Source organism: Eucalyptus grandis, chromosome 8 (genome assembly GCF_016545825.1).
Source record: "Eucalyptus grandis isolate ANBG69807.140 chromosome 8, ASM1654582v1, whole genome shotgun sequence".
In the NCBI taxonomy this organism is placed as follows: domain Eukaryota; kingdom Viridiplantae; phylum Streptophyta; class Magnoliopsida; order Myrtales; family Myrtaceae; genus Eucalyptus; species Eucalyptus grandis.
Window position 1 is genome coordinate 45,475,402 of NC_052619.1, and position 21,072 is coordinate 45,496,473.

Consider the following 21,072-nt stretch of genomic DNA (forward strand, 5'->3'; position numbering starts at 1 on the left):
GTCGTAACTCTTACATCCGCATTATTGATTAAGTTCCAACAATGTATATTTATTCACACGTACTTTCTCATCGATTAAATTTCAGTAGAGTTTTGTGTTCTTTGACGATGGTTAAATCCCGTTAAAGCACGTTCATCGGTTCCCTTGTGTTTCCATGATACTTCCTATCTACAGTCACCATAAGACCCATCTCCTTTTATAAAAGTCCGAAGAATGACTTTCAGTGTAAAGTATTTTTTTGTCGAGTCTATTGGAGTGTGGTTCATACTCCGCATTGATAGAAAGGCACATAGAGTTTGTGTATACTTTGATATAGACATACATATATACATGCATACATTCATACATACATACGTACGTACGTACGTACATATTAATGAAGAAGACATCAGCTTAATTATAAGCTTTATTAAATAACTATTCTAAGATAATATCTCCATCAAGATATGCAGAATATATGTGCGATGTATGTACAATCTTGAGAGATACAGATAATCAACATAATTAATGGAAATTATTTTTAAAAAAAATCCCTAATTATCTGTAACAACGTCAATGAAACCACTGCCATCTCTCAAGAGGGAATCGGGTACTTTAAAAAATCCTTTATTTTCAATTAAATCACATATTGTAAACGGTTATTTTACTACGTATATATACACTTATGACATGACATATGACTCTTTTGTAGTCTTCTGTGAGAAAAATTGATACTAAATCAATTTATTGTGTGAGTTTGGAATAGAGCCAAATGACGATGAACAGGTTGATTGGTTCAGTTTGGTTCTAACGCACTTTCAGTTTAAGATCTAATGAACTATCCAATAACTACTTACATGAATAAATTATATTTTCTTGACTGTATATTACTCCTTAGACTCTGTTTATCATTTTGGTGTAGTCTAAAAGCACATTGGATGCTTGAGCTATTTTAATGCCAAATGAATTTCGGTTTCTACATGTTCCTGGAATTTACACTGAAGAACAAATCGATGCATGGAAGAATGTGGTCGATGCTGTTTATGCCAAGGGTGGTCTAAATTTTATGTCAATTATGGCATGCGGGTCAGGCATCCCATAAAAATAATTACTTTAACTTTTCACTATATACTAAATTTCAATCTCGATTGATCCATCTTACTATGTTGTTATCTCGTGAAATAGAGTTATGCTATTGCTTAATCATAATTTATTTCTAGTTTATTAGTCTAGCAGCCTGGTGAGGGTGCGCCAATTCCGTCAACCAACCGGTCCATATTGGAGAATTGGAAAGTATTCATGCTTGATGGAACCCAGGAAAATTTCTCCAAGCGTCGAGCCTTGGAAACATCTGAAATTCCGAAGGTTGTCGAGCAGTTTCGTCAGGCAGCAATCAGCTCCATACGAGCAGGTTAGACTACGAGATTTCGTGTCTTAATTTACTATCCTAAGCTGTTTTCCATTTTAATTTTGATAAGAGTTGACATTGAAAAATTTTCCACTTATGTAATTTTGCCGTTCACGTGCACTGAATGGAATTCAAATAAAAATTGTATTGAACAGAGTCAAACGGTTACAAGATAGTGACCTGACAATGGAAGTGAAGATTTACGTTACGAAAGTGACTTGGTGCACTTAAAAGCGAAAAGAGAATTCTGTCTCATACTCAAGATTGATTATATGGCTCAATAAACCTGCTGATTCTATTGAGACTATCTATGTATAAGGCGCATTACAATCACGTAATGAAGTGATGTAAGATTACAATTAACAGCTATATTAATGTTAGGTACCCTAAAGACGACATGCACTGGACGCATTGCAATGATCATTTTTATAGATCCACTTAACTCTCAAACGACCTTATGTGACCCTATACCTACTAGGCATTGCCTAGTCCATCCATGGAAATTTTTTGCGTGGCCCTGACCTACGCAGATCGAGTGAATGGCAATGATGGTTCAAACATTTTAAGAGTCGGTCCTACAGTGTTCTTCTGACATTATAGTTGGACAAACGTTGGGTTTCGATGGGATCGAGCTCCATGCAGCACATGGCTAACTCATTGATCGATTCCTGAAGGATGCAGTCAACGATAGAACGGATGAATACGGTGATTTAGTTGAAAATTGGTGCAGATACTCGATGGAGATCATTCGAGCGGTAGTTGCAACTATTGGCGGTGATCGACTTCAGTTAGGATTTTCGCCTGTGTCCAATTATGTCGATGCCATGGATTCTGATCCACTTAATCTAGGACTCATGGTGATCAAACAACTCAACACATTCGAGGCTGATGTGGGATTAAAACTTGCCTATCTCCATGTAATTCAACCGCGAGTCATGCCATCTCTTGAACAGACTAGTACAGAAGATGAAGAAGCCAAATTGTAAGAAATGCTAATCAAGGTACATTTATGTTAGCCAGCGAGTTCACTCGAGGACTAGGGATGAAGGCCGTGACCGATGGTGATGCAGATTTGATATCATACAGTCAAACTTTCATTTTTAGTCATGATTTAGTATATAGGTTCAATATTAATGCACCATTAAATGAGTGCATTCGAGAGATGTTTTACACTCATGACCTTGTTGTTGGATAAACGGACTATCCCTTTCTTAACCAAGAAAATAATGATAAGGAGTCTCACATGACAAAAGTATGTTCTTGAGGGTCCTAGATCTGCATTAAGCGTTTAAATGAGGGGTAAAAGTACTTGGTGTATCTTATGGATGCTTGAATTGGTGAAAATTGTTGAATCAAATGAGGACATTTATTTTGTTGTTTACACTTTAAAAAGAAAAGTAGTATAAAGTCTAAAAATCTAGAGAGAGAATGTCCATTCTATACAAAAAGTGTACATCTGTATTCATTAATTTCTTTGAAATTGCTTTTTTCCTTATCTTTGATCTGAGAAAATTTTCTCCAATCAGACATCCAAATTGGTGTTATATATATACAATTATGGAAAATTGTCTAATCAATCCTAAACCTATTGTAAATATACCAATTCATTCATACTCTTCAATTTTGTTAATTTAGTCCTAAATATTTGCAAGAAATTTTATCTAGTCATTTCAATCAATTTTTGCCAGAAATCTCTAGCATGTTAATGTGTCACGTAGGACAACTGATGATAACTGAATTGCCATGTTAGCCATTTCTAGTGAAATTAATCGAAAGGATTACATTAAAATTTCTCGCAAAGGTTTAGGCTTAAATCTAGTTTGAAATCTTGACTGGAATTATGCTTCAAAATTCGAACACGAATAAATGGATAATAAGTAAGCAAGTTCTATTCAAGCGTCCAACAAGACTATATCATGCCATTTTGTAAATCGACTTTTGATAAACCAATCTCTACACATGTATCTAATAAAATTCTTTAGAATATCGAATAAATTTATCCTAAATGTGTGCAAATTCCCTTCTCGTGATTCGATTTGGCTTGCTTGGTGACACTGTAGAGAAGCCATCGCGATATTAAATTTTTGGTACATCTGACTTATAGACATAATAGCTAAAACTGTAAACATAAATGAAGTAATAGCGATCGTTGGGATGAACCATGCAGTCATGCCATACTGGTGTCGTTAGCTGAGTGGCGACTCTTTTGCTGCGGTGGTGCAGGGTGGTGCTTGCGCCGATGACAAGACGCAGAGCCTTAAATGGCACTCCGCAACCGGCTATGGTTGAGTGGTATGGGCAGAGGATGACTCTGCCTTCTCATCATTGAAGGCACTGTGGTTTCCGAGACGGGGGCCAGGTAATTTCATAAATGTGTTGATAATTCAATCGAGTTTCATTTATGGGAGAGAGTTGCATAATGTACCATCTCCAAAACTACAGGAAACATCTATATAGCTTTAGATTTCATGTTATCATTCAAGATGAATCTTTGGTCAGAATATAAGCACATTGTCCTTGGACCCAGTCTCCTTTGTAGACTTAACAGCATGTTTTTCTTTATCTTTTCCTTTCTTTTTCTTTTTTTCGCTCTTTTGAGATTGTTTCTTTCCTTAAACTTATTATAGAGTTCATGATAAATGAACATAGATTTTCCCATGGGCATGTTTGTTACACCGAGTGTTGACACCTAATATTTTAGAAAATAATAAATAAAATAAAAATTCGGTTTTGGAAATTTTTTGTTGAAAATATATTTTCATTTCAAGATTCAAAAATAGATTCAGTTTTTATTTGATTTTGGAGCCTTTTTATTGTTGGAGTTGTTGAGTGAATATCTCACTCGCAACAACAACTTTGAGCCTTCTTCTATAAATAAAGGGCGAGGTTTCGGAACCAAAGGGGGGCGACTTCTCTTTGTCGAGAGAAAAAAAACAAAAGAAGAAAAGTCAAAAGAGAAAGGGGAGAAAGCGAGAAAGTGACCGGTCATTGGGAAAGAAAAGAGAAAGAAAAACAAAGAAAAAAGTTGACAAGACCCCTACTGTTCACCTTCTTCCCGAGAAAATATTGGGTGGGTTTAACCCAACACGTAGGCGGTGGGTTAAACCATTCAGCGGTCGACACGTGGCTCCACGTTGGTGAGGGTGTCAGACGTTCAAAAGCGCTCCTGGGCCCACCACTCTGACGCCCCTCCATCTTCTGCGCTTCTATCTCTCTCCTCTCTCTTCTCGCTCTCTCCGAAATAAATGGCTGGTGGCTCGGCTCGGCTCGGCTGGCAGAAGAAAGGACGGATCAGAAGGGTAATGAATGCGCTGCGCTCCCGCTTAAATTTTCTCTCTCCCCACTTGAATTTTTTTGGGTTTTGTCTCTCTCTCTCTTCGTCAAAGAGCAGACAGAGAACGAGCTGCACTTCCCTCTCAGCGCATCCCACCACTCCGCCTCCGCCTCCGCCTCGCCGGTCATCTACCTCTGGCACGTCGCCTCCTCCAAGAGCCCCGCCTGTCGCAGCTGGTTCCCGACCGCCTTCGCCTCCCACTGTTTCCAACGCGTAAGGTTTGTGCTCGCATTGGTCTCTCGGCAACTTCTGGGCCTCCGTCCGATTTCCTCGCTCCGACGAACTCGTCATCAACTCCGACTCCGAGCCACTGCCGCCGCCAGAAGAATCCGCGCGCTGTTCTGGAGGTCGAAGAAGTCTCGGAGCCTCGCGAGACCGTCGATCTTTCCCTCGGCTATTATGCTCGACGGCGGCGCCGGGCGTCGAGGTTTGTTCTTAGTCACGTTCGCGACGGCTCTTTTTCGGGATGTACGGAATGAATAGGTTCGTGTTCTGTCGCGCAGGATGTCGCGGCGGCGGAGTCGAGGCCGAAGCACATATCGCCCTCGGTTGTTAATTCCATCTCCGAGGTTTCGGCGGATGATTGGGATGCGTGTGCTATTGATGCTGCTGGCCCTTAGAAGTATAATCCGTTTCTCTCGGGTTCCTTTCAAGTTTGGAGGAGTCTAATTCTGTTGTGAAGGTGAGATTTCACGTTCTAGGGGTTGAGATTGTCGTTCATCAACGTAATTTTTGCGTTCTTATGAGAGGAGGATTGGATGATTGGTATTTGCTTCATTGATATTGGAGTCCCTGGCATAATTATCCCTTGGTTCCTTCGTGCATAAGCTTTCACTGATAAGTTGGTTGCACACTGCTGCTTGTGGGGTGTCCCTGATGCTTTTACGTCCGACAGCTTGTCGGCCCCATAGGTTTCTGTCTCTAGAGAGATGTCTCTCCTTCTGATGCTCTAACAGACGGGGAAAAAATAAGTTCCTTTTATTTCTGGTATTTGCCGCAAAGTTTCTCTTTGAATGAAGAGGGACTATTGAGTTTTGTAGAATTTGATGTCTACCTAGTGAAGTAGTTTTTTTAATGGATTGGTGCCCTCTTGGTACCTTTAGGTTTTGGCTTCTCTTCCTATTGTTCCTGAACGGAGTTCTTTCAGTTTTACCATGCTGCTAAGCTGAATAGCTTCTCTTGGATACTCCGTTGATCTATTTAATTGCTTTTAGGAAACAGGATGGATGCCGCGGCACATTGGTGCTAAGGATGAATCTGGGACTGTTGTAGGTGTTGTTCCACTTTATCTGAAAAGGTTTATCCTCTTCTTTGTTCTTAGGATTAGATTTATTTTCTTTGAAACTTCAAATAGATAGTTTCTTCTATGCTCCTCGTAAATAGCTATATATTGAGCAATTTTTACAATCTTCGAGGAGCTTTATGGAGATGGTTTCACTCATTTTTCATGTTGATGTGCAGTCACTTGTATGGTGAATTTGTCTTTGACCATTCTTGGGCGGACGCTTACTACAGTTATGGTTCAAGATACTATCCAAAGTACCAGTGTTGTGTGCCTTTTACCCCCGTAATTGGTCCTCGGATTCTACTTTGTGATTCCTTATATAAGGATCAAGTTTTTGACATTGTAGTAGACGCCTTAAGAAAATTTGAAAGCTAAGGTACGTGATAACAGATGTGTGACTGTCCATAGTGAATATGATGCTACATCCATGAAATAGCCAGAATTTTATCACACTTTTCTTTCATCATTGGGCTTTTTTTTTTTACACTCCATCAATTGTTTGGACCTTTTCCCTTGGCTGGAGTTGCAGTAGAGTTAAAATGTTTTCAGGGCTGATCTCTATATGTATGGTCTCATGGAAAACGAGAAATAACTTGGTTATTCGCCAAACAAGTGGGGAAGTTGTGGCTAGCTGTGGCTTACTTAAAGATGAAAATTCCTGAACTGTGAATCTGATGTTTCAATTTGCAGTAGTTTTGAATTTGCTTTATATCCTTGACAACAGTCCCAAGTTTCGTTAGTCCACATCACATTTTCTTCTGAGAATGAATGGCAAAACCACAAGGATAAGGGTTTTCTACAGAGGATAGAAATGCAGTACCATTGGACCAATCGAAACTATACATGGTGAGTGGCAAAATGAGTGCTGAAATTACAGTTAGGCCTGATGTTACTGCTGCTGGATACATTGACAATAACTTTTGGTTTTTCCCTATTCACTTTCCCCTTCAGCAGTAAAACAACCCAGGAGACTCATCTCCATCTGAAGTGTATTAGTAGATTCAGAAAAGGTTCTGAAGGGTGATTTTACAATTTAACAAAACCTTGGGAGTACTTTCTGCCCTGTTTAATGCAATGAGTCGTAGACTTTCATGATTGAGCTCCTTGTGGGCTCTAGCCAAAGCCATCTGAAGTAAAAATCATATAACATGGTGACAAACCTCTAGCAATTTGCTTATTTCTTAATGGTCAAGATAAGTATTTGATTATATCTTCTTTCATAATAGGAGTAGGGAAACAAAGACACATCAAGTAAAGCATTAAGCAGACAAGTGCTGAAACTTTAGACTCAATGTTAATGAAAATGGGCATCTGTGATATTTCTAGGTTCTCAGTCAAAGTATTATTTGACCAAGTTTGAAATTTCATAAGACTCACTCAATTACATCATAGCTATCATACACCTTTGACCCCTTTTCTTGATTGTCAGTGAGGGTTGAAAGTATTTGGGAGTTGAATGGAGTTGTCTCTTTTTGATCTAGATAGCATGTCAAGGGGTATATGCCTCACAATGTTATCTAGGTCAAATGCAACTTTTGCTTAAAAATATACTTGGACGTAATGCTGCTGTCAATTTTCTCCATTTGATATTGTGCATGCATCAGTTTCCTATGCAATAGTCCTGCTAGTTAGCATATGATTGCAGCATTACTTCTCTGAATGAGTGGTGTCTTAAATTTACTTGGATTGCCAACTTTTGATCTTTTTACGTTTCTTGTGTTTATCTTGCATGCAAAAGGTAGATGCTTCAAGTTTCACTGTCTGTGCCACAGTTTTGATGACTTTTTGATGGACATGAAGCAGAACAAAAGGAAAAATATATGTCGGGGAGCGCAAGGTTAGTTTTTCCAAATGTTATTTTATTTGGGAATTTCCTTTATTTTGGGAAGATACTCCCACCTAGAAATTCTTTTAAATCTTGCTCTTAGTTCTTTATTCCTTAAATATATGGTTGAAAATTCGATAAATTTTTTTAGTAAATTGTGTTGATACATATGCTTGTCACAGGGGAAATGAAGAAAGTAGTTATTATGGAACGATATATGTTACTACAATCTTCACTAAATGCTCGTAGAACTTTTTACTAACACTCTGAGACTGATGCTTCATGGGGATTGCATTCCCAATTTCGGATATAATGTTGACTGACCTTATGCATTTGCTGAAATTCACTCTGCTGAAGTAAAGTGTTATACTGGTAGTTGAGCTTCTTGGACAACTGGAAAACTAACTAATTGCTGAAGATGCTTCAAAGCAGTAAAATATGAACAGTTGAGTAACGAATTGGTCGTTCTTTATGATGACATGAGTTATGGGGAAGTATTATATGAACTGATCTTTACAAATGCCTATCACTGTTACGTTCTACAAATGTTTAATGCAAATATATCAGTGGCAGTGTATCAACTGTATTTGTACCTATACTAATGGGGAAAAAAACACACATAAACTTTCATGTAGTACTAATTTCCTTTTTGCCTGTTAAAATCAATTTTGCTAATAGCACAGACAGAATATTAAATTCCCCATTAAGTTATCAGAATTCATTGCTGGTGCACTATGGTATCTTATCAAAAATCAGTTTGCATTTTTATCTGTTGCATCTTATAGTCTCATAGTGCCAGTTTACGTTGCATCTTTTTGGGCACACAAGCTTTTACTCATTGGATCGAATCCTTTCTGCAGATTTCTGCCCAAAACTTGACAATGAAGCGGCTTCGAGGGAATGAAATAAAGGTAATGAGTACAAATATCATGGCAAAAGTGTCTCGGGGAAGATTTTAAGCCAATCCTACCCAAAATATGTGAGGTTTAATAATATATGTAATCCAGCCGGTTCAATTTGATATCAATGTGAATAGAGACTAGTTGGTTAACTGTACAGAGAAGTATAAATAAGTATATCAAGTCGCAACTTCCCAGTAATACTATTAATTTGAATTTAGATGCTAGTAGCAACTTTCTGTCCACCGGTTTGAGCTTTTAGATGAGTAGTCCTTAGATGTGATCATCCACATGTGACTCCTGTTCTCTTACAACTTACTCCTAAATTAATACCTTCACTTTGTGAAACATGAAGGACTTGAGCTTCTTGGTTTTGATTGTGTGTGCAGGCTAAGCACTGGGGTTCTTTCTATACGTTCTACAGGAACACCACCGATAACAAGTACGGGTCCAGTGACTGGTTGTCTTTCCTTTGCAGAAAATATGATATTGTTGATTGTTTTGCCTGCCTCTGGTGTATATTCAAAGGCATCTTTATTTGATATGAGAGCTTTAAGTAGATCATGTCTTGCTGCTTATGTTTATTTAGGTGGGGCAGCCCTTATTTGACAAGAGAGTTTTTTCATAACATGGGATAAAAAAATGGGAGACCAAGTGTTACTGGTTGTAGCTGAAGAAGGGGATGAACTTGTTGCGGGAGCCCTTAATCTTATAGGCGGAGATACTATATATGGGCGCCTTTGGGGCTGTCACCCAAAAGCTTATTATCCCAACTTACATTTTGAAGCTTGTTATTACTAGGTTTGTCTCTATTTAACATGCAAAACTCCTGTGAGTTCGATATATACTTGATATGGAAGTTCTTTCTTGGGTGCTTATTGCCTATTTTAAAAAGTGAGATTCGTTTAACCTTATGTTGACAAGGGTGAACTAATGGACTTAATTGCATGGTATGGATTTGCTAACTCATGTGTTGTACCTTGAGACTTCAGTATAGTAAAATCGTGAACAAGATATCAAATGTAAGTGCAAGCTAAATAGAGGAAGAGATTGTCAATTTAAAGTGGCAACCGATTCTCTAAGATTATGTAAATTCTTCCCAAGTAAGAATACTAGAATGTGTGAATATACTTCAAATCATGAAGTAAATATCATTCATTTGGTTTTGGAATCTGCTTGCGTATAATTTTGTTCTTTGAAGAATTGGGGACCTATTTTGTTGTGATAAAAGGGTAGCGTTAGGTGATGATTATCCATGGGTCTATGTGACAGGTACAGCAGCTAAGATAAATGTCATTGTTCAGGCCTACTACCATGATTATCTTCCGCTCTAAATGGGGACTTTAGCTGCTGTAAAAGCATGGGCATATCTAGAAATGTCATTCCAGAAGTTGACAAAGCTTTTCTCTACATTATAATAGTCCTCATATGCTAATGAAAAATTTCCCATCAAGGAATTTGCAGTGGAGTTGCAGAAACAAAGAGGAAAGAGGAAGTGGTAGATCAACTAATATTAGCGAAAAGCAGATTTGCTATGTGAGGATAATAGTTCTTGTGATATGGAAGCATGCGCTTGTCATGTTTGGAACAATATAACTATTTACTTTTATCTACATAACAAGCAATAGAAGCTGCTATAGAGCTTAATTTGAAAACAGTGGAGGCAGGGGCTCAGGGTGAGCATAAAATTCAGCAAGGTTATATGCCTGTACCCACTTATAGCTACCACTACCTTCTGGATGAGGAATTCAGCAAGGCCATAGAAGAATTTGTAGTGCGCGAGGCAACTCAGGTATGTTACTAAAATGCCATCAGGCGAGAACAACTCATTTATTAATAGCACTATCATCGTGTTGTGGTGAACATTCGATCCTTCTCATATGTTGCGAACGCAAGAACATTTTTCGCTTCCTATGTTTATTGTGTGGTTGGCCCAGTGATGCAGTCACAAAGGAGGTAGCAGTAGACATTGTATTCAACTGAACTATCTGTGTCGTAGATGATCACTGTTGATGCCGAACCCTTGCCTTCTTATTTTCGTTATCTGTTCCAGCACACTTCATTCCCTAATGCATTTTAGCAAAGTAGATATAAGGAAGGTCCCAGCAGTGAAGTTGGACAATGTTTTAGGACTTACGTTTGCTTTTCTAAAAGGAGTTTCTTCTTCCTGTATAGCGGATAACTCCATTGCGCCACTATATTGGATATCACCTCTAACTCTTAGTTAAAAGAAAAGGAACATTAAACCACGTATGATCTGAAATTTCCTGTTAGCGTAATCAGAACATTTGCCTTATCTGCAGGTCAAACTTGTGATGAATTTGATCCGCAATTCTGGACCCTTTAAAGAAGGCATACAGTAGACACATGCAGGTAGGAAGTCCATGTCTGTATGGTTGTGGTATGTACATCTTGATGAAGGAAAGATCTATCCATTTCTAATGTACAGATCCGTTAGTCGACCATTTCATTCTAGTAAAAGAGTCGCTATAGAAACAATGCTTGTGGGTTTTTGCGATCTGGCCGCCTTGGTGTGATGTCGATATGGAGACCCTCCCTACTTGATCTCGAAGCTCCTGATGATCTTAAAGAGGCATAACATCATCAGTGCATGACATCATCAGTGAAAACATATATCATCAAATCGTCAGCCAGGCCTCCAAAGTTCTCCAATTGCGGAAGGCTGACGATCGGCCATTTCTTCACTTGGATTGTTCTCTACTTGACTTGTTAAAAATAAGGTTTGCCCCATATATGGGTGCCTCCAACGGAAAAAAATTGATGCCAACAAAGGATTGCAATTGTTAATGTAAAGTTCCCAAATAAGATAAAAATAAATGGATTGTATATTTAAGTTGCATTTATTTTGGTAAAGATAAATGATCACAAATACTTTCTTAATAGTAATTTTTTTTACCCCTTTTATTAATTAGTAGATAATTTTTATAATTATTCATTATAATTTATATTTAAATGTTTTCGTGAATAATAAAAATATTTTTATTTATTTATTTTTATAAATGATACAAAAATATATATTTCAAGCTTCCTGAACAAATGAGTTGTAGTATTACATTGTACCATAGCCCTGAAAAGATTGGCGCTATACAATAGAATGGATAGATCAACTACATAGTTTTTTTGAGAAAAAAAGAAAGAAAAAAGAGGAATCATTCAATGATACATAATTTTGCTATTATGATATTACGAAATTTTGCATCCATAAATTACAACCTTTTCAAAATTTTAAATAAGATATGGAAAATGACGTAAATTGGGCTTACAATTTCGAGGTAACAAGAAGTCTAGATTAAAAAGGCTCAAACTCCATGAACATGTTTGATTCAGTCAGTGAAGACGATAGTTAAAAAAGGCATGAGCATCACTTTAATCGAAACTCAGAAGCTTATATTTCAGAATAATAGGTCTGTACTCTTGGAAGCTTATATTTTAGAATAATAGGTCTGTACTCCGAAGCGGATAATGCACTTCACCAGCAAAACATGGTATACAATCCTCCATCCAAAGCATGTCACTGCGAGCAAAAATTGTAACCTATCCCTACCTTGCCCCCGCAGCCCGCCCCCCAACCCTACTGAAAAGAAAAAAAAATTAACAAACCAATCCTTCCGATGAAAGGAACTAATGAAGCTCCGGATGACAGACGGGGGCAGGCTCCGATATTAATCGCATAATTTTTATACATGACCACCTAATACTCATTCTCACCTCTATGAAGCATATACAACGACATGTGATTCAATTTAAATACTCAAACCACCAGGAGCAAAGACACCCATCCAACAAGAATGCCTTGAGAGTCATTATCCATCATGATCTTCAAACATCTAGTATCCGTAAGTCGAACCTGACTGTGGGGGTGCAGGCGGTAATAGATTCGGTGTACGTCGGCCACCGGGATTTGATGCCGAGCTAACGTCACCATTTTGAGCAGGGTCACTGTTCCACCGACTGTGGCTCGTCCCAAACCGAGATAATCAGTGTGTCCATTGGAGGCCGCATCGAATGCGCTCCTCCAGTCATCACCAGATGAGGGTCCATTACTTCTTGGGCTTTCTGCGCAATATAGATATGGATAAACTCAGCAGCTGAGGTAGATTTTTCTTCCTTCTTTTTTCAATTACCAGGAAATGAGTGCAATATAGGAAGCACTGCAGTCAAGTCTCTGATAGTAAATCGAGAATCAATCAAGAAGCTTCTATGAAAACATCTCAAAGAGGAAGAGGAAGAGGTTCACGTCACAAAGTACTAAATGATCATGGGAAGGATTCTACCAACCAATGGTTTCCAAAATCACAAATTCGCTTTTCCAAGATAAATACATGAAAATTCAGATTCAAGAAACCTAATTTAAACTGCACTTTAGTCCACAGCTAATGTTTTCTCAGTTCCCAATTTGAATTTTGATGCAAATTGCAAAAGCTTACCTTTTCTAAAATCACAACACCATTCTTCCACATACAGAGAAATTATTAGATTCGAGAAATTTTCGCCATTTAAATCACAATAAAGACCAGTATCCTTTTCCATTCCCAATTTGAAGTTTCATGCTGATTGGAGAGGCTTTTACCAGTCGGTGATTTCTAACATCACAATTCCGCATTTCCGAAACATAAGATTTGAGAAACTTTCAGCATTTAAACCACTTGAGACTGCCAGTTGGAGATTAAATTCTGAAGCATTGGGCACACCATTTTATCACTATAAACCAGGGAAGAAAAAAAAAAGAACTCTCCCGAAGGGTAAGCTCCATTAAACTTTACAGCATAAGCAACAGCCAAAGGCATACTAGCAGAGAGAAATCAATTTGGAAACAGAAAGTCCTTTAAGAAATTAGTTTTCTTAACCCTTCAGACACAACTTATAAGAATTATACTGCCATGGCACACAAGTCCTACTCCATAAGCTGTTCAGATTTTAAAGATGCACTTTGCACATTTAACTAAAACCGCACTAGCTATTACCCGGGACTACCGCTATCGACCCAGCTAGAGGCAGCAGATGCTCGATTATCCTGAATGCTGAGTTGTCTTGTGAGTTTCGACAGGAGGGAGGCCTGTTTCTGGCATTTTTCCCTCTTACGTTTTACATTCTAATCCTCTAGAAGCAGTTCTTCAATTCTTGCTGTGCTTTGAGCACTACAATCCAATGTAAACAAAAAAGGATGACTAATCATTCAAGAATAAACCTTCATTAATGATATAGAATAGTGTAAAAAAGGTTACATATGAAGCATATTAGTGCTGTCGAATTGGAAACTGTAGCTACAAAACAGAACACAATAGATATGTGGTCAATGCAATATTCTAATATATGTTTTCATTATAGGGAACCATTTCCAACAACATATGCTCAGATGCAATAGATGCTACTTGCAGTGGTCTTAACAAACCACCACTCCTAAAAGGAATGCTTCGAATACCTTGCATTTGCACCATGTAGTAAGGAACACGAGCATACTATGAAAAATTCAAAAGAAAAAAAAATCGATTCACCAAAAACACAAACAATCAATGTGATCTTCAAGCTAACCTGATCGAACTGTATAATTGATTGAGCGTGTCCTCTTTGGCTTTCACTACTTGGCAAAGTACCACGGCCTGCTCAGGGACATAAGAAGCTAGTGAAATAAAAAGCAATGCCACCGTCTCAGCAAACATAAGAACAACGGCACCAAGTAAAGAAAACTGACTTTTGGAACGTTAGCACCAAGGCTGTTGAGAACTGCTTCGACATAACCACGAACTTCTTGGGACATCCACCAAAGTTCTATCTTCAAAGAACTCCTACAGGAACACTGGACAGTTGGAAGAGTGGAAAGTGAAACAGATGGATCTTGCTTGCAGTTGCTAAAGATAAAACAAACCCATTGATTTTCTATCTCCCTTTAGGGGTTGATGGTTGTTTCTTTTTTCCCCCTTGCGGAAGAAGGGAAAGGAAGGGAATTTGTTACCAAGCAATACCATTAGATGACTCACCAGAGAACCATCGGAGAGGCTTTGCCGGAGGGGGAGCCCAGATTCTCCCTTCATTTGACCTCCAGTAGAAGGCAGGACAACATTTCTTAATTTGTTCAACCACTCAACCTTCTCTGCCATAGTCTCAGCCTTCAATACCACCGCACTGTGAGCTACAACATGGAAGCAGGACATCCAATTGGCGTTTGAAGGGATAGTCAAAATCCTAAAGATAAAAGACATAATGTATGAAAGAATAAGTACCTTTTAGTACTTGTCTTGTGAGGAACCTTGCTAGTTATCTTGAAGACAAGACCAGTCCTTTTCCGAGTCCTGACCATTTGATTTTTTATCCTTGGAACCTTTTATTGGGGGTTCATCATCATCGGAGATTTCTTTGAGGTTACATTCCTGATGAATTCATCCAACGGTTGCACAACCAACATGCAGAAACAAACAAAAAGCTAAGTACAACTTCCAGTAGCTTGACTGGGGTCAACTGTATTACAAATGTGAACTTTTATACTCTCACGATGAGAATCCGATGGACAGCAATAAATGACAAGAAGTAAACAGAAGAATAAGGGATGGCCACTCAGCAAATGAAAGGGACAACAGATGGTTTTGTAGAGTATTTGATAATTTGAAGGGATGACAGTAAGCATAAGCACAGGCCAACGAGATACATGCTTTCTTCAATAACTAGTCTAATGGATACATGCTGCTATACCTATGGAAAAAAAGAAAAAGGCAGATACATGCTGTCATTCTTTCCAACATATTCTCCAGATGACAGAGCTTAACAATATTGTGCAGCGATTCAAGTCAGAAACAAAAAAAAATAAAAAGGAAATGAACCTGTTTTAGATGCACTCAAATTGAAATGATATGAAGGTAAAATAGTGTTAGTTGATTGGCCAAAGTGCATTTGTCTTATAATAAATAAAAAGTACACTTGTCTTATTTACACTTTGAATAGCTGCATCCAAGTAATCTGCTTCAGGTGCACTGGTGTGAAGAATTTCAATTGGATACCGCCTTACTGCATATCTAAATATCAGGGTGGAGTGAAAAAATCACTGAACTTCTCTGCATCTAGTTTGGCACTTAAAATAAGCAACTTCATATCAGGCCTAAAGTGAGCAATATCCTATAAGGTGACAACCATAGAGATATTTTACTGGGAAGTCTATATTTACATGTGACGTGCAATAACACATTCCAAAAATATGCATGGCCATTGTCTATCCACAATCCTACTCTCCAATACAAACCTTGCAAATACTCAAATTGTTTCTTAGCATGATCATATTCTGTAGATAATAACCATATGCATATGTCCACTTGAGCACTTGCCTACACTCAACTATCTACAAACATCAAAGGAGCCTAATTTAGTTTCACAGAAGCAGGTTAGGATAATAAATCAAAAACACTCCATCAGATTTTAACATATATAATAGCTGTATTTACATTCCAAACTGAAAATCACATAAATCATATTTAAGTTGAATTAAGTAATAAAACCTGTTGCCAGGCCTCTATGATGAACTTCAACTGTGACTCCGGCTGGCATTGTGTGTCACTAAGCTTATCGAGCTGACAAGAAGAAAAGACAAAACCTTATTTAATCAATAGCAAAGGGTCAGGAAGCATCAGCAGCACAACATAATTAAACCAGATAAATAGAAAAGCCATGCATCTTGCTTCCTATCACAAGAGAACAAAGATCAATCTGTTAATTTAACATCACAAGCAGTTTATCGCAACTCAACCTGCCCAGTTGCCACTTAGCATCAACACATTTACCCAGTATAGATTCTTCGACACAAACCGCAATCCTTAGTGTACTCAACATCCATGACTCGAGACTAAAATGTTAGCCCAAGTACAAAGAGGCAAACACATACGAAACAAAGATCTTCTGGTCTTGTAGCACTCCTTACACTTGGCCAATGCCTCTCGCAACAAACCGTGGCCCAAGAGCTGAACATCTAATTCCAACCGAAGGTACTTGAGTAAAGCGATCCACGGGAGAAGTAGAAGGGGGCTTAATCTGCAAATTATGCGTCAAACATAATCAAGTCAATCAATCCTTCCATGTCCAATGCAATCGTTAAGCACACTAAACGAAAACCAACGATCAGAAACTGAATTTCATGATGACATTAATCGGAAAACCTGAAGAAAATTTTGAAATTACTACATCTTGGAGTCAGAAATTTCCATACATGGTCATTTCAAGTGAATAATATGTAAACGAGCTCTCCATCTCTTTGACCAGAAACTGATTCAATTTATTCTCGGCTCGCGCTTCCTCGAGCGACTAAGACAATGCTGGCATTTACTAAAAAACAGACACAGGCATTTACAACAGCAAACCGATTCCCAAGAAAAAAAAAAACGCAGGAACTACGGACTCTCTTACCACACGAGCAACAACGACCGGAATTCCAGAACCGACCTTACCGCTCACCACGTCGGCAGCGAAATTGCAGACGGCGTCAAGCGTGCTCTCAATCTGCGCCTTCAGGAACCGGGCCGGCGCGAGTTCCGACTTCCTCAACCAGTAGTGCCCGACCATGCAGCCCTCGTCTGGGCAGGGTTTGCGATCGCACTCTTCCCCAGCTCCTCCATCACCTTGAACGTGGCCTGGAACCGAGGCTCTATCTCCTCCACGGACTCGTCCGTGAACCCGATTCGGCTCACGTCCGAGGGCGATATGTGCTTCGGCCTCGACTCCGCCGCCGCGACATCCTGCGCGACAGAACACGAACCTATTCATTCCGTACATCCCGGAAACAGAGCCGTCACGAACGTGACTAAGAACAAACCTCGACGCCCGGCGCCGTCAGAGCATAATAGCCGAGGGAAAGATCGACGGTCTCGCGAGGCTCCAGAGACTTCTTCGACCTCCAGAACAGCGCGCGGATTCTTCTAGCGGCGGCGGTGGCTCGGAGTCGGAGTTGATGACGAGTTCGTCGGAGGGAGGAAATCGGACGGAGGCCCAGAAGTTGCCGAGAGACCAACGCGAGCACAAACCTTACGCGTTGGAAACAGTGGGAGGCGAAGGCGGTCGGGAACCAGCTGCGACAGGCGGGGCTCTTGGAGGAGGCGACGTGCCAGAGGTAGATGACCGGCGAGGCGGAGGCGGAGGCGGAGTGGTGGGATGCGCTGAGAGGGAAGTGCAGCTCGTTCTCTGTCTGCTCTTTGACGAAGAGAGAGAGAGACAAAACCCAAAAAAATTCAAGTGGGGAGAGAGAAAATTTAAGAGGGAGCGCAGCGCATTCATTACCCTTCGATCCGTCCTTTCTTCGCCGGCCCCGAGCCGAGCCGAGCCACCAGCCATTTATTTCGGAGAGAGCGAGAAGAGAGAGGAGAGAGATAGAAGCGCGAGAAGATGGAGGGGCGTCGAGTGGTGGGCCCAGGAGTGCTTTTGAACGCCGACACCCTCGCCAACGTGGAGCCACGTGTCGACCGCTGAATGGTTTAACCCACCGCCTACGTGTTGGGTTAAACCCACCCAATATTTTCTCCTTCTTCCCCCCCCCCATCCGCATCTGCTCGGCCAATCATCCGCCGCCGCTCCACCATCGTGCGAACACAGCCGTAGCAAAGCAAGCCCGAGCCGATCGTCCCCAAAGAACGCTCCACAGCCACCGATTCCATGCTCGCCACCGCACCGGCGTTTCTTCGCGCCGACGCCCCGGTCGCCGGTTCCCCGCTCGTCTCGCCGCATCAGCATTACCTAGCTTCACCGGAGATCTACTCTGCCTCCACCCGCAGCCGCACCACCGTTCGGACCCACGCGCTCCGCGGCCCACCGCACCAGCACCGCCGCTCCTGTTCCGCCGTGCGACCGACGCCGCAGCGTGACCCCGGCCTTCCACGCTCGTTGCTCGCGCCCCGATCGCCGGCTCCACGTTCGCTGCCCGCGTCGCAACCGACCGCCGGCTCCTCCTCACCCGCGTGACTCAACGCCTAAGCCACTCCCGTTTGTTCCGAGCTCCCCGACGACCGCCGCGCTGTTCCCGCGCCGCCGTCTCTCGCCCGTAGCAAAGACGAAACCCCGACGCTCCCCGCCGTGCAGATCGCAACACCAGCAACTTCACCGAAGCCCGTTGTGACCCCCTGCTGCTGAGTTTGTCCTCTACTGTTGCACTCTGAACAAGGCCACCTGCTGCCTCCCCGTTTTTTCTGTGTCCGTTAGTATTGCATCATTATGTTGTTTTAATGAGAATTATTAAGTAATTTAAAAAAAAAACACAAAGGTCATTTATTTGGTTAGTTAATATGTTAGTTCATAATTAATCTCATTTTATGTCATCATTGTTTAGGGTAGGTTGCATACATTAAAAAAAAAATCATAAAAAAAAATCACAAAAAGAACATGCATATAGAATTATTATGTCATTCATCCCATATCATGAAATGCATGCATCTTTAGGATTATATAAATTAGATTGCATACATATAGTGATAGTTCAAGTTATGCCATATGAATTGCATTTCATATATCATTAAAGTAAAATCCATGCATATTAAATTTAGATCAAGATTGCATATAATTAACATTTTTAAAAGAAAAAGAAAAAATTAGATGTCCTGTCATTTAGAAATTATGTTTAGGGCATGCATTTTTATTAGCATTTTTTATTGAATGTTATTTTATTGATTGTGCATCCGCATGACCACCATTTGCATGTTAGTAACTTAAGTTAAAATTAATCAACATTGCCTGCAAAATATTTTTGAGATTAAAATAAATGGTATCGAAAGGGCGTTAGACTAATCTAGCATAATCATGTCTCCGGACCTCACAATCTCTGGTTCGCAAAAAGTAAAGTATTCTCCCATACTTTACTTGGGTTTCTAACCAACCCTAATTGGTTAGTGGCGGCTCTAAATTGAATATAATTGCATGTTTAAATAGATTAATTTCTTAACATCAAGTTGCGATTGGTAAGACTTGGGAGGGTCCGTGCCAAGTCTTCAGACTTAGTATTCCATTAGCCTTCTTTAGGTAATTCACCATTGGGAGGGTCGTGACAGCTTGGCGACTCCGCTGGGGACAGAGTTAAAACTCATAGTGGACATAGGCCTGTTTCTTTTTTTTCTTTTCTTTTTTTAAATATTTTGTTTGGCAGCATGGAAACAAGGTACGCTCCTAACATGAAGTGTTAAATGTTCTTGCAGATGGGAGGTATAAGGGGAGTAGTCTTTGCTAACCCTTGTTTTGCAAGTTGGAGTTAAGGATGAATGGTTGAATTTAAACTATAGAAGTGTTGTTTGCAATTAAACTGTGTGCATGTTTTATTGTTTTTAGCACTACCTATTGCACACACAACCCGCCGCCGGACTCGGGACTCTGCGATAGGATTCTTAGGATGGTGTTGAGAAGGATACTTCCTCTAAAGCGAGACTACTATATAGAGATTGACCTTCTCTTCTCCGAAAGTTCTTCATGGTGTCGAATGTGTTTGTCCATATCCGCGAGACTGAGTGATTATTGGACATTCCATTCGACTGAGCCGGAGTTAGGGGGACCTGACACGTTAATGCGAGACTGCAACGGTCAGACCATCCCCTTTAGCTCCACTTTGTTAAGCCATCTAGATAGAAATCGAGCCCCACATTTCATGTGTGTGTCTATGTGATTGTCATCCATTACCAAAGGAAAGTAAGTTATTTAAATTCTCACTACCGCAATTTACTTACTTGCAATTTCGTTGGTCCATGACATTAGGTTTTGTCGTCGGTCTTATTTTATATGCAATGGGGAGATCCGATGTTCAATTCATTCCAACTCCCAAGATTGAGCTTAGAGGGTGGTGGAACAAATTAAGTAAAGAAGGTCAAGATTATGTGGAGTCGATACTGGGACGGCTCATCCCTCTTTTGGATATCGGAGTCCATAGTGGTGTTTTGCAAGCTATATCACACTTTTGGTGTCTCGAGACGGCTACATTTATTTTTGGTAAGAATGAGCTAACTCCAACACTGGAAGAGTATAGCGTTATCATAGGAATGCCCCTTGAGACTGAACTTGTTAGGCCACCTCTTGGTATGGAACCCACATCAATTTTATCTCAATTTCTAAGAATTAAAACTGATGAGGTTAAGAAAGTTTTGAAAGCTAATTGTAATGCATGCCCTTTCTCCTTTTTTGGCTGATCATTTTTTAAATCAATCTTCAATGCACCAAAAGGGTAGGATATTCATCTTAGCATTCTTTGGACTTATAATATTTCCTTGTCGAAGAAATGCTATTGATCCTTTGATTGCATGGGTGGTCAGACAAGCATGTGCTGGCATGAACTTTATAAACATGATCTTAGCTGAGACATTTTTATCCCTCAACCGT

General features: G+C 40.0%; 1 protein-coding gene and 2 pseudogenes across 2 annotated transcripts; 2 read left to right on the forward strand and 1 right to left on the reverse strand.

Annotated features, from left to right (window-relative positions):
• Positions 1 to 934: 934 nt before the first annotated feature.
• Positions 935 to 2,373, forward strand: LOC120286092 (annotated as a pseudogene).
• Positions 2,374 to 4,632: 2,259 nt separating this feature from the next.
• Positions 4,633 to 11,483, forward strand: LOC104445471 (annotated as a pseudogene).
• A 2,242-nt stretch (positions 11,484 to 13,725) lies between these two features.
• On the reverse strand, positions 13,726 to 15,036 carry LOC104447386 (dynamin-2B-like). 2 transcript variants are annotated; one of them, XR_005545316.1, is made up of 5 exons: positions 14,973 to 15,036; positions 14,730 to 14,881; positions 14,444 to 14,537; positions 14,284 to 14,351; positions 13,726 to 13,889 (listed from the first exon to the last, which is right to left on the reverse strand). XR_005545316.1 is itself a non-coding variant. In XM_039299009.1 (5 exons), exons 2-5 carry the CDS (start codon positions 14,847 to 14,849, stop codon positions 13,844 to 13,846), a joined length of 339 nt encoding a protein of 112 aa, XP_039154943.1. In that variant the 5' UTR covers positions 14,850 to 14,881; positions 14,973 to 15,036; the 3' UTR covers positions 13,726 to 13,843. The 2 variants fall into 2 exon arrangements, 1 of the variants encoding a protein (XP_039154943.1); XM_039299009.1 differs by having other exon boundaries at positions 14,444 to 14,548.
• Between the last annotated feature and the right edge of the window lie 6,036 nt (positions 15,037 to 21,072).

What these genes read in the sequence shown, in the direction of transcription:
- LOC104447386 (XM_039299009.1), bottom strand. Translation starts at nt 14,849, where the DNA reads ATGGCAGAGAAGGTTGAGTGGTTGAACAAATTAAGAAATGTTGTCCTG. An exon ending in TTGGTGCTAACGTTCCAAAA is followed by an intron (nt 14,352 to 14,443) that starts GTCAGTTTTCTT and finishes GTCCCTGAGCAG; the next exon opens with GCCGTGGTACTTTGCCAAGT. An exon ending in CAATTATACAGTTCGATCAG is followed by an intron (nt 13,890 to 14,283) that starts GTTAGCTTGAAG and finishes ATTGGATTGTAG; the next exon opens with TGCTCAAAGCACAGCAAGAA.